Below are 19,587 nucleotides of genomic sequence, written 5' to 3'. Positions count from 1 at the left end.
GTGTGGCATTCTATATGTTGATTTATCGTACATATTTTCGTTAAACTTTCTTAAGGTACTTAGTCAGAATAAAATCTACTCATCATATTCCTAACCAATGAGTTTTTCCGGTTGGAAATGACGTAAAGGGAAATATGAGAGGTGTGTGTGTGAATTAGAGGGAGCAGCGGGGGGCAGGCAGAAGTTATTTGATATTCAGAACACGTTGCTGCCTGCTGCGGCGGGGACTGAGATTATCAACGGACGCTGAGGGTCAGTGTAGCACAGACACCATGGCAGAAACTTCAGAAAAAGTGCCCATAGCTTTGGCAGGGCCAGCTGACGTGGAGCAATGCCTGCCGCCTGTAAGTACATAGGAGAGGGATAAAATGTCTTCAGTGCCTCCGTCCCTGGTATATTTACATAATGTTTAGACCTATTTCCAAACTAAGTTTCAAATGTTAGTTAAGCGAGACGAAATGTGTAAATTTTAAGGGTTTCTTTGATAATATGAAATAGATTACAAATAATTGCAAAACATTTCCGCCTCTTTATATTACAAGAAGCTGTATACTTTAAAAATCTTGCAAAAAGATTTCAGCGTATTGGAATGAAGTGGTAACTGAAGTTCAGAAGTTGTAATAGGTGCCGGGATAACGAACCCATTGTTTTGCCGGACAGGTTTTACTGAATTGCGCAGTATTTGTTACAATTTAGGTTATGGGGAAAAGTTTCATAAGTTATTCATTTCTGATGGCAGAATTTCATTGAAAACTGTTTTGTCAAAGTTAAATTTGTGTCCCCGCTGTGAGCGTACAGTAATCAGTAATCAGTAGCGGTGCCGGCGTGTTTGCTCGAGTTTCTAATTTGAAGTTACTGCCGTTTAAGAATTCATTTCTGTCCCTGTTCAAGGCTTACACCGTGGCCGTCAAACCCTCGAGCAGCGGCCGCCTGTTGAAGATCGGCGCCGTGATTCTCATCAGCGGCTCTGCCCTCCTGGTCCTCGGAGCGATTGGAGCTTTTTACTTCTGGAAGGTCAATGACAAAAATGTAAGCAATGGAACACCGATATTTATGAAATTATTAGCCCCTGCACTCCTTCCAATCGGAAAGGGTGAAGTAGACGGGGGATTTGTTCAAAACGTAGAGGTGCAAAGCCGGCGACCAGCTGTGTGAAGCTCCGATGGTCTCTTGGCGGCACCAGGGTCGGCTGGTGTGTGGCGTCACTCTGTATTTCGATCACCGCCGGCCGAGCCACGATGGTCGCTTCCCTTCGCACTGTTGTACAGTACCGGTCAGGGTCCCACTTATATCGTCTTAAACCCTTTTACTTTTGCAGAATAAAGTGAACGGTTAAATGTTTTAGCAATAATCCCGACAGGAGATGAGCCCTCATAAAGAATGTCAATCAACTTTTGACACAGCTATATGGTAATATGCAGTGATGGGAACGGGAAAATATTTTCTTTTATACCCAGTGGATGTTGAAACGGTGGTGAAGGGAAGACTCTGGCCTCTCTCATTTGTAACTAAAAGTTAGGTGAAGTTTTGAAGAAACCAAAACCAACTTTCCAGATTGGCTGTTTTTGCATTTCCCCCTTCTCAGCCCAGTCTTCCCCTTGCCGTCCTATCCTTAAACAACCCCCATTCTGCCAGCAGTGCTGGTCATTAAAAGTATATGTGGATTTTCACCAGCTACTGAACAGTCTCTTTGGAGCCAAGGCTGCCGTTTTTTCTAGAGAGGAATCCAGGTTTAGGACAAGGCCCTTCTTATGTCGTGGAATTCCACAGATCAGAGGGGCTGTTCTGTTGGCCCCGCGGAAGGAATCTGCCAGACAGGAATTTTCAATGAATGAAAAGTTGGTCATTCTTGAATGCTGCTCTTTTCCAGGCTATTATTGGCAAAATATATTAAACTAAACTGCATATTCTGTATGTCTGTCCCTTTTGCACAGCAAGAGACAGGATCTAGAAAGATAAGGAGCTGGAAATGGAGGTTTTGGGATTTTGTCCGAAACAAGAGGCTCATTTCCAAATGTTTCCTTCCCATTTCTGCTGGAAAGTAAAGCAGCTGGAAATGGAAAAACGAAAAAAGTGGCTGCCTACTGGCTGCTGAACACTAATCCGTCTGCCAAAGTACTGTGGTGTTGAGGTGTTCACTCAGTGAGTCACCCTGCTAAAAATCAATCCCATGTCATTGTCCTCAGCCCAGATTCAAACTTTCCGTCCAGTTTCTTTATTCTATATCCACTCCTTTCCTTTCCTTTCCCCTCAGATTAAAGTGTAATTACTTCAACAAGATTTCACAGTGATTACTGAATCACAATCAAATTTATTATCACTAACAAATGTCATGACGTTTGTTGTTTTGCACGGCAGTACAGTTCGAAACATAAAAAATATTATACATTACTGAAATAAATGGAGGGAGAAGCTGTTTGTAAAACATTGACCGTAGGTCTCCAGAGATTCCGCTTGGACTACTGTCCACCTTTCCAGCCCTGCACAGGTGGTTGCCGCTGACCCCACCTTATCTTGCAAGAGGGAGGAGATCTTCAATCACATTTCTGCAATCTGTTTGGATGATGCACCTGGGAGCTGTGAGATTTGGACCAGTGTAAGAGTGTGGTTGGTATTTTGACAGTTAGGTCTAACTACTTGAGGCTATTGAGGATTAAGTGGTATGAATGTGTGTGATCAACATCTGTGTACAGCATTTGGTGGGAGGTGGCATTAGGATGGGCATTCAGTAGGTTAGAATTGGTTTGCCGCTGAATAATACAGTAAAATGATAAGGTATCACAGATTTGGTGTACAGCTTGTAAAAGACCCAGCAGGCATAGGTTAATGATGCATTGTGATCCCCTTCCTTGTTTTCCAACACTATCCAATTTAATCCTTAAGGATTTATTACAGATGAGATGGAAATTCTAGTCAGGTTCATTAGCTGAAAATAAATAAATTTTCTGAGCCATACAGTATTAATCAGGCAGCACTGAAGGATTTGAGAGCACTAATAACTGTTAGGCGGGAGATGTTGTACGCACATTTTTTTGGTGGGGAGTTCCACCAAACCACCAGTGAGAATCACTCATGAGAATTGGCTTTATTTCAACTGTGCATAACCAGATACAGTACTGATAATTTCAGGCAAGTCTAAAGGCACAAATGCCATAGTTCTCATTGCTTCCCCGCATCACATCATTCCCTCAATTCTGTTTCATTGATCCTCTCAGTAACTCCTGACAGTTCTATGTTCTACTGCTTGATACCCTCACCACTGCTTCACTACCTCCCCACTGAGCTGCCATCTTGTTGCTTCAATCACTGCCCTCTCATTGGCCCACTCACTACTTCTCCAATATCTCTTTTCACCTTGCTGGAAAAGACGTTTATCTCAGTTACTCGTAACAGACCATAATCCACTTCTACTATGTCAGTTTTATGGTCAAAGATGATGACACTACACCTGGGTCAAGCGTTGGATATGGACTTGGACCTAGACTCAGGATAAGGATATTGGACTGTGGACAAAAGGGTCCCTAGATATCTTGTCCCTGGGATATTGCCAATTCCTGTCAATCTTTGGGTTACATTGGGCCCTGACATCTTGCATCAGGAGGTTATTGAGACCATATCAAGTGGATTCCAGGTTGTGAAGACAACAAAGGGTCCATTTCTTGGGACAGGTGTCACCATGTCATCACTGGAGCTGTGCATTTTGAAACCATTGGAAGACTGAAAATCATATAAATTTTCCACAGATGTTATAAATGATCATGGAATTTAACGAGCAATTTAACGACTATCCCATGCCAAAAAAAATGGTATTGATAATCAGAAATACACTGTTGAGGTCTAAGCTCCTTGACAATGATAAATCTAGATTTTGTCTGACTGACTTCCTTGGGCTTTTGAAGCTATCATTCTTGTGAACGTTGTTAAGTCTCTGTGCACTGTTCCTCTCAAAGGGCTTTGCATGGGATTCCACACAATTAATTACACTCAAAGTTCTGTTGATTCTTAGTATAAAGAACAAGCTGAAGGAACAGTAACAATGAATACATTTAATTAAGTTGAAACAAAGGAGGAAACTGGTTTCCGAGAATGATATCAGCAGATCAATGCTGTGGTCGTTCTGTTCCTAATTTGTGTAAATGATCTGGATTCAGAACTTGAGCGGCCAGATAATATGAAATCTGGAGGATCTATGACCATCAGAGGAGACCAGTCCAAAAATTGAGGCGGACAAGCTAATGTGAATGAATTAATGGGGAAAGAAAATGCAAAATAGGAGAAGAAAGAAAAAGCACAGTTACTGCATATCAAAATTAGTAGGGTTGAAATGGAAAAAGAACATGAAATATTAGTGGCTTCAACAGTCATTGAAAGAGTGAAAAAGCGTTTGAACTGCACAACCAAATGCTAGATTCTCAGCTGGAGGGTTAAAGGTGCAACCTTGGCGTAACTGAATCCGGTGAATCTTGAATATTGCTGCAACTCTGATCAGCATAGCAGAGTAGATTCTCTCGGTGAAGGATGTACCAACAAGAGGGTTAGTCTCTCTGTATGAGCAGTAGACCCATCATGATGTCAAGTTCTTCTTCCATTGCATCCAGCTCTGTGTCTATCCCTTTGCCAAGTATTTTGTACACCCTCTGATTGCCCTCTCTCCTTTCTCCAGCACCCGTCCTCCTCTTATACACCCCTGACTTTTTACCCTCTCTTTAGATCTCCAACTGCTGATGTGATCAATCATCTTGATTTCTCCATTCCTCTCACCTACTCTAACTTCACCCCTCTGAATGCACAACTCTCCAGTCACTCTGCACAATTTCAAACTTGTTGTTAAACCCGCAGGCAAGGGTGGTGTTGTTATAATCTGGCAAAAATCCTTGGTAATTCTCAGATACTTCCTCATACGTACCCCTGGACTATGACTGCACTAGTGATCATCATGCCACTGTCTCCAATACCATCACAGATCTCATCACTTCCAGATATCTCCCATTCACAGCCTCCAACCTGTTAGTTTCCCAATTCCATACTGCCCATTTCTGTCACCTGTTCAGGATTCATAAACAGGACTGCCTTGGTAGGCGCATTGTTCCAGCCTGCTTTTGCCTTGTTGAATTCACGTCCTCCTATTGTCCCCCTACATCCAGGGCAATTCACTTGCTCTCCACCATTTTAACCACTTCTATTCAGCTGCTTCATCTTTACCATGGATGTCCAGTCCCTGTATTGCTCAAATTTCCATCAGGATTGCCTTCGGATCTATATTTCTTCCTAGAGCATAGATTCAATCAGTTCCCTTGAACTAACACTACCCTTCACAACTTCTCTTTTGATTCCTCTCACTTTCTATAAATGAAAATTATAGGCATAGCCATTCACATGGACCCATTTTCGCCTGCCTTTTCTTTGGCTATGTGGAGTGGGTTTTTTCCAAACCAACTCTGGCATCGTTCACCAGCCCTTTCTCCACTACTCGCTGACTTAATTGGCTCTGCCTCCTGCACCTGAGCAGAACTTCTTAATTGCATCAATATCACTGCTGATTTCCATCCTGCATTCCAATGCACTTAGACTATATCTGACACTTCTCTCCCTTTCTTAATCTTTCTGCTTCCATTTCAGAAGACAAAATATCCACTAACATTTACTGCAAACGCATTGACTCCTTCAGCTACCTCAACTATATCTCCTCCCATCCTGTCACTAATAAGGATATCAGTCCTTTTGTTCACTTTCTCTGTCTGCACTACATCTGTCCTCAAGACGACACTTTCACTCTAGGACATCTGAGGTAACCCATCAGGAAATGTAGAAGAGGGTTGATCCAAACACAGAGCAGAGGAGATGACTGAACGGTGAGTGATAATTTTAATAATAAACTGCAAAATAACAAGCCATGAGGGGCCACAGAATAAGGGAGAATGGATACTTACTGAAGGCTAGGAGCAACTGGTTGAGGCTGGCTAGTTCAAAGAGCGAACAAGGAGGGAGGATGAGAAGCGGGTTTAAATAGGCTGCAGGGGATTAGTGGGAAATGAGTGGCTGATGATTCCTTTTAGCTGGGTGGAGACTAAGAAGTGCCTGCTTATGAAGGTATGACAGGACCCCCCCCCCAGCTCCCCCCTCCTACAGCCAGTACCTGATAGCCCAGGACAAACCAGATGGGTCCTGTGATGAGTGATGGATCCAAGATGAATCCAGAAGGCACCCAATCCTCCGGGCTCAGCCCTTCTCAGTCAACCAGGAACTGTCCACACTGTCGAACACAATGTGAATCTGTCAGCCAGTGAACCATGTACTTTCCACCACTCTTAGTTTCAGTGGTGAGGGCTCAGATAGGCTGAGTAGTCCATGGACAATGCTTAAGGCAGGACACATGGAAGGTAGGTGTGATCCTGAGGGATGATGGCAGCTGGCAGCAGTAAGCGGCTGGGTTGATCTGACTGGTAATCTTAAAGAGATCAATGAACTGGATACAGAGCTTATGGCAGTTGCTGCACAAGGACTGATCATGGATGGACATTGAGTCATGGTCCTCAGGCCAGAATAGTCTGGCTGGGCACCACCGACAGTTAGGCATAGTCGGCAGCTAAGGTGATCTTCCTTGTACTTTTCCAAGCATTTGGTATCGGTCAGCCAAGACCCTGGTGAACGGGACCTCCTCCATGGGAATAATGGAGGTTGGTAGCTCTGATGTACTTCAAATGGTGACATATCTGTGGTAGAGGAGATCGGCGGAGGTTGAACCATTTAGCCAGAGCAAATCCTTCCGTGTGGAAGAGTTTGAGGTGGTGAAGCATACAGAAACATCTCAACTTACTGTCTGGCTCTTTTGGACTAACCATTGCTCTGCAGATGATAACCAGAGAACAAACTCACTGAGGTGCAGAGGAGAGAACAGAAGGCTCACTGGAAGCAGGAGATGAGCTGTGGGCCGTGGTCTGTCACAATGTCGTGGAGGCAAACTATGTACTTGCTGAAGAACTGGGTCCACCGTCCCAGCGATTGACGCAGGCTTGGGTAGCACCATGAAGTGGGCTGAAGCACCTTCAATTACTCCAAAAGACTGAGGTTTGGTAAAATACTGAAAGGCTTTTATTCGCTGTACAATACGACCTCCACAGTGAGTGTCTGCCCCCGGACTGAGGGGGAGGGGCAAGGCGAACACCTTTATACAGGACTCTGTGGGAGGAGCCACAGGGGCAGTCAGCAGAGGGGTGTGTCCAGACAGGTAACCGAGTTACAACATATATACATGGTTTACCACATTCACCCCTCCTTTTTTTAAAAAGAGTCCCGTGGGGTGAAGTGACTGACAATATTTACAAGTATATTTACAGGTTAAGTCTATCAGGCGGTTGAGTCCGTCTCTGTGATCTACGTGGCACCGGCGATGGCGGTTGTGCTGGCTCCGGCCTGACTTGAGGTACCAGCACGTTAGGCGTTGTTAATCCCTCGTGCGTGTGTGTCGTGCCCGGTGTGGGAGTGTTGTGTGGTGTCTGTATAGGGTTTGGGGTGCACGGTGTCTCGTAGGTACATACATTGGTGGGGATGGGGTCAATAGTCACCACGGAGTGTTCAGGGTAGGGGCCCGGTGCTCCTGCGGGCGCCAGGTCGCGGATGGAGACCGTGTCCTCCCGCCCATCAGGTAAAACCACGTAGGCATACTGGGGGTTCACATGAAGTAAGTGAACCCTCTCGACTATCGGGGAGTATTTATTGCTCCTCGCATGTTTCCGGAGCAGCACTGGCCCCGGGGACGTCAGCCAAGATGGTAGGGTGGTTCCAGTGGTCGATTTTCTGGGAAAAGAAAAGAGCCGCTCATGAGGGGTGGCATTGGTGGCTGTGCATAACAGGGAGCGGATGGAGTGGAGTGCCTCGGGAAGGACCTCCTGCCAGCAGGAGACTGGCAGTCCCTTTGACCTGAGGGCTAAGAGTGTGGTTTTCCACACTGTGCCATTCTCCTTCTCTACCTGTCCATTCCCCCGGGGATTATAGCTCGTGGTCCTACTGGTTGCAATTCCCCTAGCCAGTAGATATCGGCGCAGCTCGTCACTCATAAACGAGGACCCTCTGTCACTGTGGATATAGCATGGGTATCCGAACAGAGTGAAGAGCTTGTGCAGGGCTTTTATAACTGACATGGTAGTGGTGTCGGGGCAGGGGATGGCGAAGGGGAACCGCGAGTACTCGCCAATTACATTAAGAAAGTACACATTGCGGTCGGTGGAGGGAAGGGGGCCCTTAAAGTCAACACTCAGTCGCTCAAAGGGGCGGGTGGCCTTGATGAGTGGTGCCTTTTCGGGTCGGTAGAAGTGCAGTTTGCACTCTGTGCAGACTTGGCAGTCCCTGGTCATCATCCTGATCTCCTCAAGGGAGTAAGGCAGGTTCCGGGCTTTCACGAAGTGGAAAAGCTCGGTGACTCCCGGTGGCAAAGGTCTACATGTAGGGCGTATAGCTGGTCGATCTGCCTGCTGGCGCATGTTCCCCGGGATAGGGCATCGGAGGGCTCGTTGAGCTTCCCAGGCCTGTACATGATGTCATAGTTGTAGGTGGAGAGTTCGATTCTCCACCTCAGAATTTTATCATTTTTGATTTTGCTCCGCTGCTGATTATTAAACATGAATGCGACTGAGCGCTGGTCAGTTAGCAGGGTGAACCTTTTGCCGGCAAGTTAGTGCCTCCAGTGCCTTATAGCTTCCACTATGGCCTGGGCCTCTTTCTCTACCACAGGGTGCCAAATTTCAGGGCCTTGAAGGGTACAGGAGAAGAACGCCATTGGTCTTCCCACCTGGTTGAGGGTAGCAGCCAGCGCAAAGTCGGAGGCGTCACTCTCTACTTGGTAGGGAATGGCCTCATCCACCGCATGCATTGCTGCTTTGGCAATGTCCCCTTTTATGCCGTTGAAGGCCGCGTGGGCCTCGGCAGAGAGGGGGAATGTGGTGGACTTGACCAGGGGGCGGGCCTTGTCTGCATAGTTAGAGACCCATTGGGCGTAATATGAAAAGAAGCCCAGGCACCTTTTGAGGGCTCTGAGGGTATTGGGTAGAGGGAGTTCCAACAAGGGGCGCATACGGTCGGGGTCAGGGCCAATGACTCCATTCTCCATGACACACCCAAGGATAGCAAGTCGGGTGGTCCCAAATACACACTTGTCCTTGTTATAGGTGAGGTTGAAAGATTTGGCCGCTTGGAGAAATTTTTGGAGGTTGTTGTTGTGATCCTGCTGGCCGTGACCGCAGATGGTGATGTCATCCAGATATGGGAACGTGGCCTTCAGTTGGCACTGGTCCACCATCCGGTCCATTGCCCTCTGGAAGACAGATACACCATTCGTGACACCAAAGGGGATGCGCAGGAATTGATAAAGTCTGCCATCCGCCTCGAAGGCGGTGTAAGTGCGGTCCTCCTGGCGGATGGGGAGCTGATGGTAAGCAGATTTTAGGTCTATGGTCGAGTACACCTGGTACTGTGCTATCTGATTGACCATATCCGCGATGCGGGGTAGAGGGTACGCGTCGAGCTGCGTGAACCTATTGATGGTCTGGCTATAGTCCATGACCATCCTATTCTTCTCCCTATTCCGAACAACCACCACCTGCGCCCTCCAAGGACTTGTGCTTGCCTCAATGACCCCCTCCCTGAGCAGCCGCTGCACCTCCGACTTAATGAAAGCTCTGTCCCCCGCGCTGTACCTCCTGCTTTTAGTTGCCACAGGTTTACAGTCGGGGGTCAGGTTGGTGAACAGCGGTGGGGGAGGGATCCTGAGGGTGGAGAGGCCGCAAGTGGTGTCGGTAGTGTGGCAGTTGGCATGATGTTGGGTGGGATGCGCGGGTCGGTGTGTGTGTGTGGTCAGTAGCGGGGTACGTGACATATCTCTACAAAACAGGGGATTTATGACAGTAATTGGCGGGAGGGGCCCATCATACTTCATTGTCACGCTTTTCAGGTGGCTCTGGAAGTCCAACCCCAACAGCACAGGGGCACACAGTTGAGACATGACCAGTAACGTAAAGTCCCGATATTCTGTGCCCTGCACCACTAGTGTCGCTACACAACCCCCCGACCCCCCGGATGTCTGTTGTATGCGACCTGGAAGCCATGGTGACCCTCCGACTTACCGGCCGTATCATGAGTCCACAATGCTGCACCGTGGCCGGGTGGATAAAACTCTCCGTGCTGCCTGTGTCAAACAGGCAGCTTGTCCTGTGCCCCTCCACCAGGATGTCCATCATTGACCTTGCGAGCTGGTAGGGAGCGCTTTGGTCGAGGGTCACGGAAGCCAGGGTGGGGTCGCTGTCTTGGTCCGGCGTGGTGGGGTGCCCCGTGAGCACCCGTTGGTCGTAGGTGGTGGGAGGTGGCGCCGACCAAGATGGCCGCCCCCATGTCTCGCACATGGTGGCGGTGTGCAGGGAAGATGGCGGCAGGGAAGATGGCGGCCCCCATGTCTCGCACGTGGTGGCAGTGTGCAGGGAAGATGGCGACCCCCACATCTCGCACACGGCGCTGCTCGATCCCGCTCGCAGTTTTGACTTACAGACCTGGGCGAAGTGGCCCTTCTTTCCGCAGCTGGAGCAGGTAGCTTGTCGGGCCGGGCAGCGTTTCCGAAGTAGCACTTCGCGGACTCACGACTGGCGGCAGCCGAGGTCGATTTGCCGGCAGGTTGCGGGGTCTGCGGCGCCCACGAGGCCATCGGGGGATCACGTGCCTGGAGAGCCTTGGAGTTACGCAGAGCGGCCTCCAACGTATCAGCCAGCTCCATCGCCGAAATTAGGGTAAGATCGGCTTTTTCCAGCAGCCGCTGGCGCATGTACACTGACCTGGTCCCCGTAACGAAGGCGTCTCTCACTAGGAGTTCTGCATGCTGCGCCGCTGTCAGCTCCTGGCAATTGCAGGCCCGCACGAGTGTCTGTAGGGCCCGGACAAACTCAGCACTCGATTCCCCGGACCGTTGTTGCCGTGTCGCTAAACAGTGCCGAGCATAGACGCTGTTTATCAGCCGCAGGTATTGTCTTTTGAGTGCGTTCATCGCGCCGTCGTAGTTCGGCTGGTCTCTGATCAGCGAATAGACCCGTGGACTGACCCTGGAGAGTAGAACTCTGCGCTTCGCTACGGGGTCGGTCGCTTTAATCTCCTCTAGATACGCTTCGAAGCAGGCCAGCCAGAGTTCAAAAGCGTTTCCAGCGTCAGGCGTTTGCGGATCGAGGTCTAATTTTTCTGGTCTCAGGGCCTGTTCCATGTTTTAAAACGTACAGCGAATAAAATTGAAGCACCTTCAATTACTCCAAAAGACTGAGGTTTGGTAAAATACTGAAAGGCTTTTATTCGCTGTACAATACGACCTCCACAGTGAGTGTCTGCCCCCGGACTGAGGGGGAGGGGCAAGGTGAACACCTTTATACAGGACTCTGTGGGAGGAGCCACAGGGGCAGTCAGCAGAGGGGTGTGTCCAGACAGGTAACAGAGTTACCACATGGGCCGACTTGGAGAACTGGTCCACGACTATCATGATCACCATGATCCCATCAGAAGGCGGCAAATCTGTGATGAAATCCATGGTGATGTGGGACCACAGGTATCAAAGCACTGGTAATGGCTGCAGGAGTCCAGAGGGCCACTGCCTGCAGGAATTGGACTGGGCACATTGAGGGCAGGCGGTAATGAACTGACATACATCTGTGATTATGGTGGGCCTCCAGAATCAGCGATGCAGAAAATTCAGGCTCCATAATGCCTCACTGCACAGTCGCCAGCACGCACATATGATTGTCAGGTGTGCGTGTCCGCTGGAGCACGCTCGCGGTGTAGGGCCTGGTAGTCTGGTTGTCAACATTCCAGATGATCAGAGTGAGGACCTGGGAAGATGGAATGGTGGGCTGAGGGTTGATCTCCATTTCAGTTGAGTTAAGCTGCAGTGGCAGGGCATCCCCCTTAGTGTTCTGGAGCTGGGTCGGTGGATGCTGAAGTTGTATTGCTCGAAGAAGAGAGCCCAGAAAGCCTGATGTGGGTTGAGTTGGGAGGTCTGCTAAGTGGATATGAGGCTCTGGTGGTCAGTCCAGATCAGGAAGGCTCAGCGTTTCCCATCAGCCAATGTCTCTATTCCTCCAAGGCCCACTTAATGGTGAGTAGCTCCCTTTCTCCTACTCCATAACGGCACCGTGTAGAGTTGAACATGAGTGAGAAGAAGGCAGAAAGGTGTGTCTTCCCATCTGGTCCTTGCTGGTACCCATGTCAAATGGGTCCACCTTTACCACAAAAGGTCTGGAGGGCTTTGGAGGGTGAAGAATGGGAGTGGTAGTGAAGTGTCTCTGAAGCTCCTCAAAACCATGTCCACAGCACAGACCAGGTTGTCCGTGAGGTAATGACTTGGTGAGGGAGGTGAGAGGAGCGGTAACTTGGCTATAGCTCCTGATAAAATGGTGGCAGGAGTTGGAAAATCCCAAGGAGAACTGTAGCTGTTTGAGGGAGCATTAACAGGGCAATTAACGACTGTACAGACTTTCTCGGTCCACGGTTATGCCGTGGGTGAAAAGACATAACCCAGGAAGGAAATGACTGGGGTAAGGAACTGGCATTTTTCTCATTTGCAGTACAGTTTGTTTGCAAGGAGATGCTGAAGGACTGAATGGACATGGCAGATGTGTTAAGCGTCCTTGGAGACGATGAGGATGGTGTCAAGGTAGATGAACACACATCTGCGTAACATGTCTTGGATGATCTTGTGACTGAAGGCTTAGAAAACAATTGGACTGTTGGAAAGTCTGAAAGGCAGCACCAAACATTCATAGTGGCCAGTGGGTGTTATAAATGCCATCTTCTACTCTTCGCCCTGGCAGATGCAGATCAGGTTGGATTATCCAGTTTGGTGAAGAGCTGTAAGCTGTAGTGTGTTTTGAATGCACTATCCATCAAGGGGTGAGATTCTCAGTGGTAATTTTATTGAGTTCACAATAGTCAATGCAGAGACAAAGACCCCATCTTTCGTTTTGACAAAGAAGAATCCTGCACCAGCTGGGGACCGGGATGGTCGAAAAACGCCTTGTGGGATTGAAGCACTTTCACAACGTAGTCATTCGTGCTTGTGTCTCAGGAGGCGAGAGGGAGAACGATGACTTCCAGGAGGTGTTCCCAGGAGGATGTCAATCGCACACTCATGTGTTCAGCGAGGTGGCAGGGAGCTGGCTTCCGTTTTACTGAAGGTGATGGCTAAGTCCTGTGGGAGGTTGGTGAGGTTGAGAGTCTTCTCTGTCTCAATGGAATTACAGGGTGAAGTCAGGCAGGTGGTGTAGCATGTGAGTCCACAACTCAGCAGTGAACCAGAAGACCAGGTGAAGTAAGGTCATGAGTGGAGAGGCAGGAGTCAACCAAGATGAGAGGAGTTTTAGATGAGTCAATCAGGAGAAATTAGATGGACCTGCGGTGCTCTCCAATGCACATGTGCATAGGCTTTGTGTGCGTTCTGACTATCCCAGACCCCAAGGGATATCCATCAATGGCCATGATGTAGAAGGGGTAATAGATGGGCTTGGTAAGGAGTTCAAGCTGCATACACAGGGTCCAGTCCGGGAAGTTGCCTGCTGTGGCAGAATCCATCTGAGCCTCCTGTGCATTTAGAGTATTCGGGGTGCGGAGTCGGACTGAGTGGTGAGTTGGGTTATGGTGCTGGAACAAGGGGCTGGAGGGGAGCTTACCAGATAGAAGATCCCTCATCTCTACCTGGTGCTATTTTCTGGGATACAGGGCATTTGATGCATTGGTGATCAGCTGCTTCACAGAAAGTGCACAAGTTGCTCCTCTACTGACACTTACGCTCTTTGTGGGGGGGTGGGGGGTTAAGGGTGCTCTCCCTAAATACACGGGTTTTGAAGGTGTTAATGGTGCAGCCTGAAGTAGTTCTGGAATCGAACTAGGGTTCTAGCAGATGACCTGGAGGGTTGTTCCATGAGATGCTTGTCAATACAGAAGGACAGAGTGATGAGGCTTTCAAGGTTGGTGGGCATCTCCCGGGTAGGCAGTTTGCTTTTCAAGTGCTCCGAGAGGCCGTGATGATAATGAGCCAACAGCGCATCTGCATCCCAGCTGCACTCCGTGACAAAGCTTTTGAATACCATAGAGTAGCCCAGCACCAAGTGTGAGCCTTGATGCAGATGAAGTACCTGATACACTGCCTCCCTTCCTCTTCCCAGATGGTTGAAAACCCGACGCATCTCAGTGGTGAAAACCTCACATCTGTTGCAAATGGTGGTCAAAAGAGAGATGACCAGGGCAATCTTGGCAGAGTCCGTAGAACACAGAGGTGACTGAAGCTCAAACTGTAAAACACAATAGGACAGAAAGTTGCAATATTGGGTTGGGGATCCATCAAAGCATTCAGGAACCAAAGTCCAGAACTCAGAGGAACTCAATACAGCCACAGGGCTCCTGTATTGAAATGGAGAGTTGGTTGAGAGTGGTGAGCAGATGGTCAATGATTTCCTGCTGCTTCTGGATCGTGGGTTCATGTTGACGGCCGACTTCCTTTAAGCAAGCATTGTCAGGAAATGCAGAGGAGGCTTCAACCAAATGCATTGCAATGGAGACGATAAACCAATGAGCAATAACTTTACTAACAAACTGCAATGAAGGGCCACAAAATAAGAGAGAGCAGATATTTCACAACAAGGTAACTGAAGACTAGGAGTAACTGGCTGAGGCTGGCTGGTTCGAATGAGTGAACAAGGATTGAGGGTGCAAGCTGTGTTTAAATAGGCTGCAGGTGATGTGTAAGAAATGAGTGGCAGGTGACTCCTGTTAGCTGGGTGGAGACTCGGAGGTGCCTACCGTGCAGGCCTGACATGACCTCCATTTTCAGGAAGTATCTCCCCTTTACCCCCACTCTGGTTGATGGAGCCGAAACTCCACTATCAGGAAATGTGTCCCCTTCCCCCCAACACACACACCCTGGTTGATGAAGTCCATACCAGGAACTCCTCCATTTCCTGCACCTCTACACTCACTCTGCCTCCCCACAGTCAGGGAAGGAGAAATCCGCATTTCTCCTTAGCTTTCCTCCCATCAGCCTCCATATTTAACACAGCATTCCTCAAGAAGGCTGACTAACACCTCTACTTTCTGAGGAGACTGAAGACCCTTTGCAATTATTACTCACATCATTCTACAGATGCGCAGTGGAGAGCATCGTCACATGCTGCATCACTGTTTGGTACAGAAACTGCACAACAGTGGGCAGGAAAGCTCTACAACAGGTAGTCAAAACTGCCCAATGCATCACTGACACCAGACCATATCCACTGGCATCCACACTAGGAGCACCAGACTCAGAAACAGATACTTTCACCAAGCAGTAAGACTGATCAACACCTCCACCCGTTAACTCCACCACTACTTTGTTATTTCCTGCCAATCACCTTATGTACAGCTTTGTGTCACTTTATGGCCATACAATCAATCTATGTATATAAGCTATCTTATGTACTTATATCTATTGTGTTTTTTAAAATTATTATTGTGATCTTTATCTTTTTGTGTTTTTATTGTGCTACATCAGCTCCAGAGAAACAATTATTTTGTTCTCCTTACACTTTGGTGCAGGAAATGGGATTAAACAACCTTGAATCTTGTATCTTGAACCAGCTGTAATGTGATCATACCTCCAGTCAAATCCTCCCATCCCCAGCCCTTTCAGTTTTCCTAAGGATCCTCTCTCTCTGGGACTCCCTACGTTACTCATTCCTCCCTACTCATCACTCCTCGGGCACTCACTCCTGCTTTTGTAGGAAGTGGAAACCTATCCCAACATTTCCTCCCACACTCCATCCAGAAATCAAAACAGCTGAGTTCCTCCATGAGTTCTTTTTGTTTATTTCTTGGGTCTGAGTGTAAGGCATTATTGGATAACCTTGGGCTTTTCAGTACGGTATCCAAGGGGTGATCTTATGTAGGTGTATAAACCTTTAACTTTGAATTAAAAATGAATTAATCCAGAGTAATACATTAAATGTAACTGCAAAATATAGACCGACACAATTAGATGTATACCTGATAATGTGCAGAAATAGATTGTGACTTTGGCTGATAGAGAAAAAGGTGAATGATTGAAATCACCCATCTGATTTTAACTGCCATAGAAACAAAAAATCAGGAGAAATGCAAAATGGATTTCCAGTTTGCTCTTGCTTATTTATGTCATCAGAATCTAATCCAAAGAGCAGATAACAGACTTAGAGGAAGATGACATACTGTTACCCCGGAAACAGCAGAAACGTTTGTCTCTCTTTTTGTAAAGTAGTCTGAAAGGGGGGAATACTGCTCAGCTGTCATCATCTAATGTCAGACTTGAGCCACATTAAATCCTGTAAAAAATGCTATAAAAGAAATTACATTAGTAACAGGAAAAGCTTCATGTTGAACAAATGTCTAAAAATAAAACAGCAGGCCTGACCAATTTATTTATCCTGGCCATTTTGAAAAATTTGTATTGCTGTTGTTACGTAGCCCGTAACTGGGTTGCCAAACCAGCAGAAATGGATCACTCAGTTGGAGTCTGGATTACTAGAACTAAGAAAGTTTTATTAAAGAAACAAGCAACACAGTACTCTAATCAAAAGGATAATGAATGCAACAGTTCAGCAATGATAAACATACATGTACACAGAATTCAGATAACAGGATCAATCAAGCTCTATCATTGTCTAGGGGTAAATGACCAGTTTCAAAGTGACACAAAGTTCAGTTCAATTTAGTTCAGTTCAGTTCACAGTAATCGCTGCCGTGGCGATGGACAGTGCGGGGAAGGAGAGAGAGAGCAAAACGAATGAATATTCAACACAGCTTCCACACAGACCTTCTCAGTCAGCTGTCGGGTGAGTCCTTTGTGATGTCATCTGAGGTCACCGACCGTGACCCCTCCGTTTCCAGATACGATCGTTTCCCTGCGGTGAACCTGGCACCCAGGCAAGGGTGGACACACACCAGGTTCCCGCCGATCGTGCCTTTCCACCCTGTGCGTTTATGGCCCAGTACTTCCCACCGACTTGTGAGAGACGCACCGCTTCCAGGGTCTTGTTACCTCGGGTGTCGTGTGTGTGTCCTGCCTTAGCGAACCTGTCCCTTTTTATCCCCCTGCTGGGGTATCGCCTGTCCATCACTTCAAACAGTTCAGGGTTCAAAGGGGGAGCCGATCTTGACAGCTCTCCTTCCTTCATTAACATCTCCAAATGCTGCTCCATTGTTTTCCTTATCTCTCTCTCTCCTAAAGACAGGTGGCAGACCAACTGCTTCCCACTGGTACCAGCACAAGACAGCTACATCTTAATCTATGTGTATTCTTGTCACACTGTTCAGTACATATTTTTCAATATGAGAAACAAAGAAACAATGATAATGCAGAATGATTTATTTCACATTCAAAATGAGCCAATAATTCATTTAGTGTGTGTGATATTTTCCTTTATCAAGTCTGCATTTCAGTGTTCCTCAATGAAGTTTAGAAGTGTTTCAGTGGGTCATACCACACACTCATTCTTCCACGCTGAGAAGTTTGATGAAGTGGAAGCAGGCAGCCAAGCCACCGTCTTCTACATGAGCAGAAAAATTGTACAGATCTGCCACCATTTACTTGCACACATTATAGTTGCAGATACACTGCAATGAATCAGAACAGTTGGTTCACAGAGAGCACTAATAAAACAATTAATTACATGAATGTATGTCACATCAACACTGATGATATATTAAAAATGAGGCCATTGAACTGGCACTTAACAGAAGGAAAGGTATTCAAGTGTACATAACCTTTATGTTTGATAAGTGATACCTTATACAAGATAGGTGTCTTACAACATTCATTCCTCTGCATTAGTATAGCAGTTAAATGGCTAGCTTTTTCTTCTTTGCAGTTGAAATTACATAGCAATGTAAGCCTTTTTAAATTTTCATGAAGGCGCAGATTTCAGATGATTGCTAACATGGGCAGCACTATGGCACAGCTGCCTTACTGTACCAGAGACCCAGGTTCAATCTGACCTTCACTGTGTGGACTTGTAAGTTCTTCCCGTGACTGTAAGGGTTTCCACTGAGAGTTCTGATTTCCTCCTACATTTCAAAGAAATACACCTTGTGTGTCGGTAAGTGGTCAACTGCAGGATTTGGGGGAATATGGGAAACATAAAGTTAAGTAATGTTATTGAAATATAAATGTGTGGTTGATGGTCATCACAAATTCACTTGGGTTAAGGGACCTGTTCTCATCTGTATCTCTGGGGGATGATTAACAGATAGAGCTTAATCATGCACATAGAATAGAAGAGTACAACACAGGAACAGGCCTTTTGCCCATGATGTTAAGCCAAACTAATTAAATGAGTAATTAGATGCTTATCTAAACTAATCCTTCCTGCACAATGTCTATATCCCACTATTCTCTGCACATTCATTGGAGCTTTTTAAATGCCTCTATGTTATATGCCTTGACTGCCACCCCTGACAAGCACATTCCAAGCACCTACCAATCTCCTTTGAACTTACACCCTCTCACCTCTAGAATTAGACATTTTGAGACTGGGAAAAAGATACCAGCTGGCTCCCCTATCTATTCTCTCACAATTTTCTGAACTTCCATCATGTCTCCACCCAGCCTCTGCTTCTCCAGAAAACAGAAATAGTCCAATTTGTTCACAGAATCAAACGAGGCATGGATAGAATGGAAGGCTTTCCTAATCATCAGTCAAGTTAGCTTTTAAGCACCTCTTAGGAGCTAGTTTAAGAACAGTCTGTGAGTCAGGAAATAATAGAGTTTTATCTTTAGCACATTTGAAAACTGATAACTCATTTGAGAGCAGAGAGTAAAATAGATAGCCCCGTGCATTTGGAACCAGAACTGGTTTGGTTATCTGGGAAACTAGGAATTTTCTAAATGCAATCCTATCACATTGTCTTTTCAGCATCTTTTATTATTCACAGCAACACTGACAAATTCCATATCACTCCTCCACTCGACTCTAGCTGAAAAGAAACTAAAGAATTAACTTTGTTTATCTCTCCATACATAGTACCTGATCTGCCTAAGTTTTCCCAATATTTTCTATTTTTATTCTGTTAAAAGAGGAATCAGTTGTCTTACTTTGTCATATTTATACAAAGCAGAAATACACAGCCATTTTAAGCAGATGTTGAATGTGCAGTGCACGTTCCATTCGTGGAAAGTGACCGATTGCCAATAACACCACTGTTCTGATTGCAGGTGTACAATATGCATTATAGCATGAGCATCAATGGAAAGGTAAAGGATGCATCACTGGAGATTGACACTGAAAACAACCTTGAGACTTTCAGAACTGGAAGTGGTAATGAAGAGGCAGTGGAAATTCATGATTTTCAAACTGTAAGTCAAACTGTGAATTAAATCTTAAGAAATGTTTCCATAGTTGACACCTTTTAAGAATGCAGATATGAATAGACATGGATGGCACCTTGTTTACCCATTCCTCATTGGATTTGACTCTGCCAAATCCCTGCTCTTGCCCACCAAAACAAATCACTAAAGAAAAACAAGATAATTCTGAAATACAGAACTCAACTTCCAGTTTCTTT

General features: G+C 46.7%; 1 protein-coding gene across 1 annotated transcript in view; it reads left to right on the top strand.

The window, feature by feature from the left end:
- Positions 1-227: 227 nt before the first annotated feature.
- Positions 228-19,587, top strand: part of cnmd (chondromodulin) — an 83,258-nt gene continuing 63,898 nt past the window's right edge. Inside the window, exons 1-3 of the mRNA XM_063052810.1 lie at positions 228-344; positions 892-1,029; positions 19,238-19,378. Coding sequence (XP_062908880.1) covers positions 273-344; positions 892-1,029; positions 19,238-19,378 — 351 coding nt within the window. The 5' untranslated portion in view covers positions 228-272. The remainder of the gene's footprint in view (positions 345-891; positions 1,030-19,237; positions 19,379-19,587) is intronic.

This window comes from Mobula hypostoma, chromosome 7, assembly GCF_963921235.1.
Source record: "Mobula hypostoma chromosome 7, sMobHyp1.1, whole genome shotgun sequence".
Classification (NCBI taxonomy): Eukaryota; Metazoa; Chordata; class Chondrichthyes; order Myliobatiformes; family Myliobatidae; genus Mobula; species Mobula hypostoma.
This window is presented reverse-complemented; position numbering and strand designations above follow the sequence as displayed.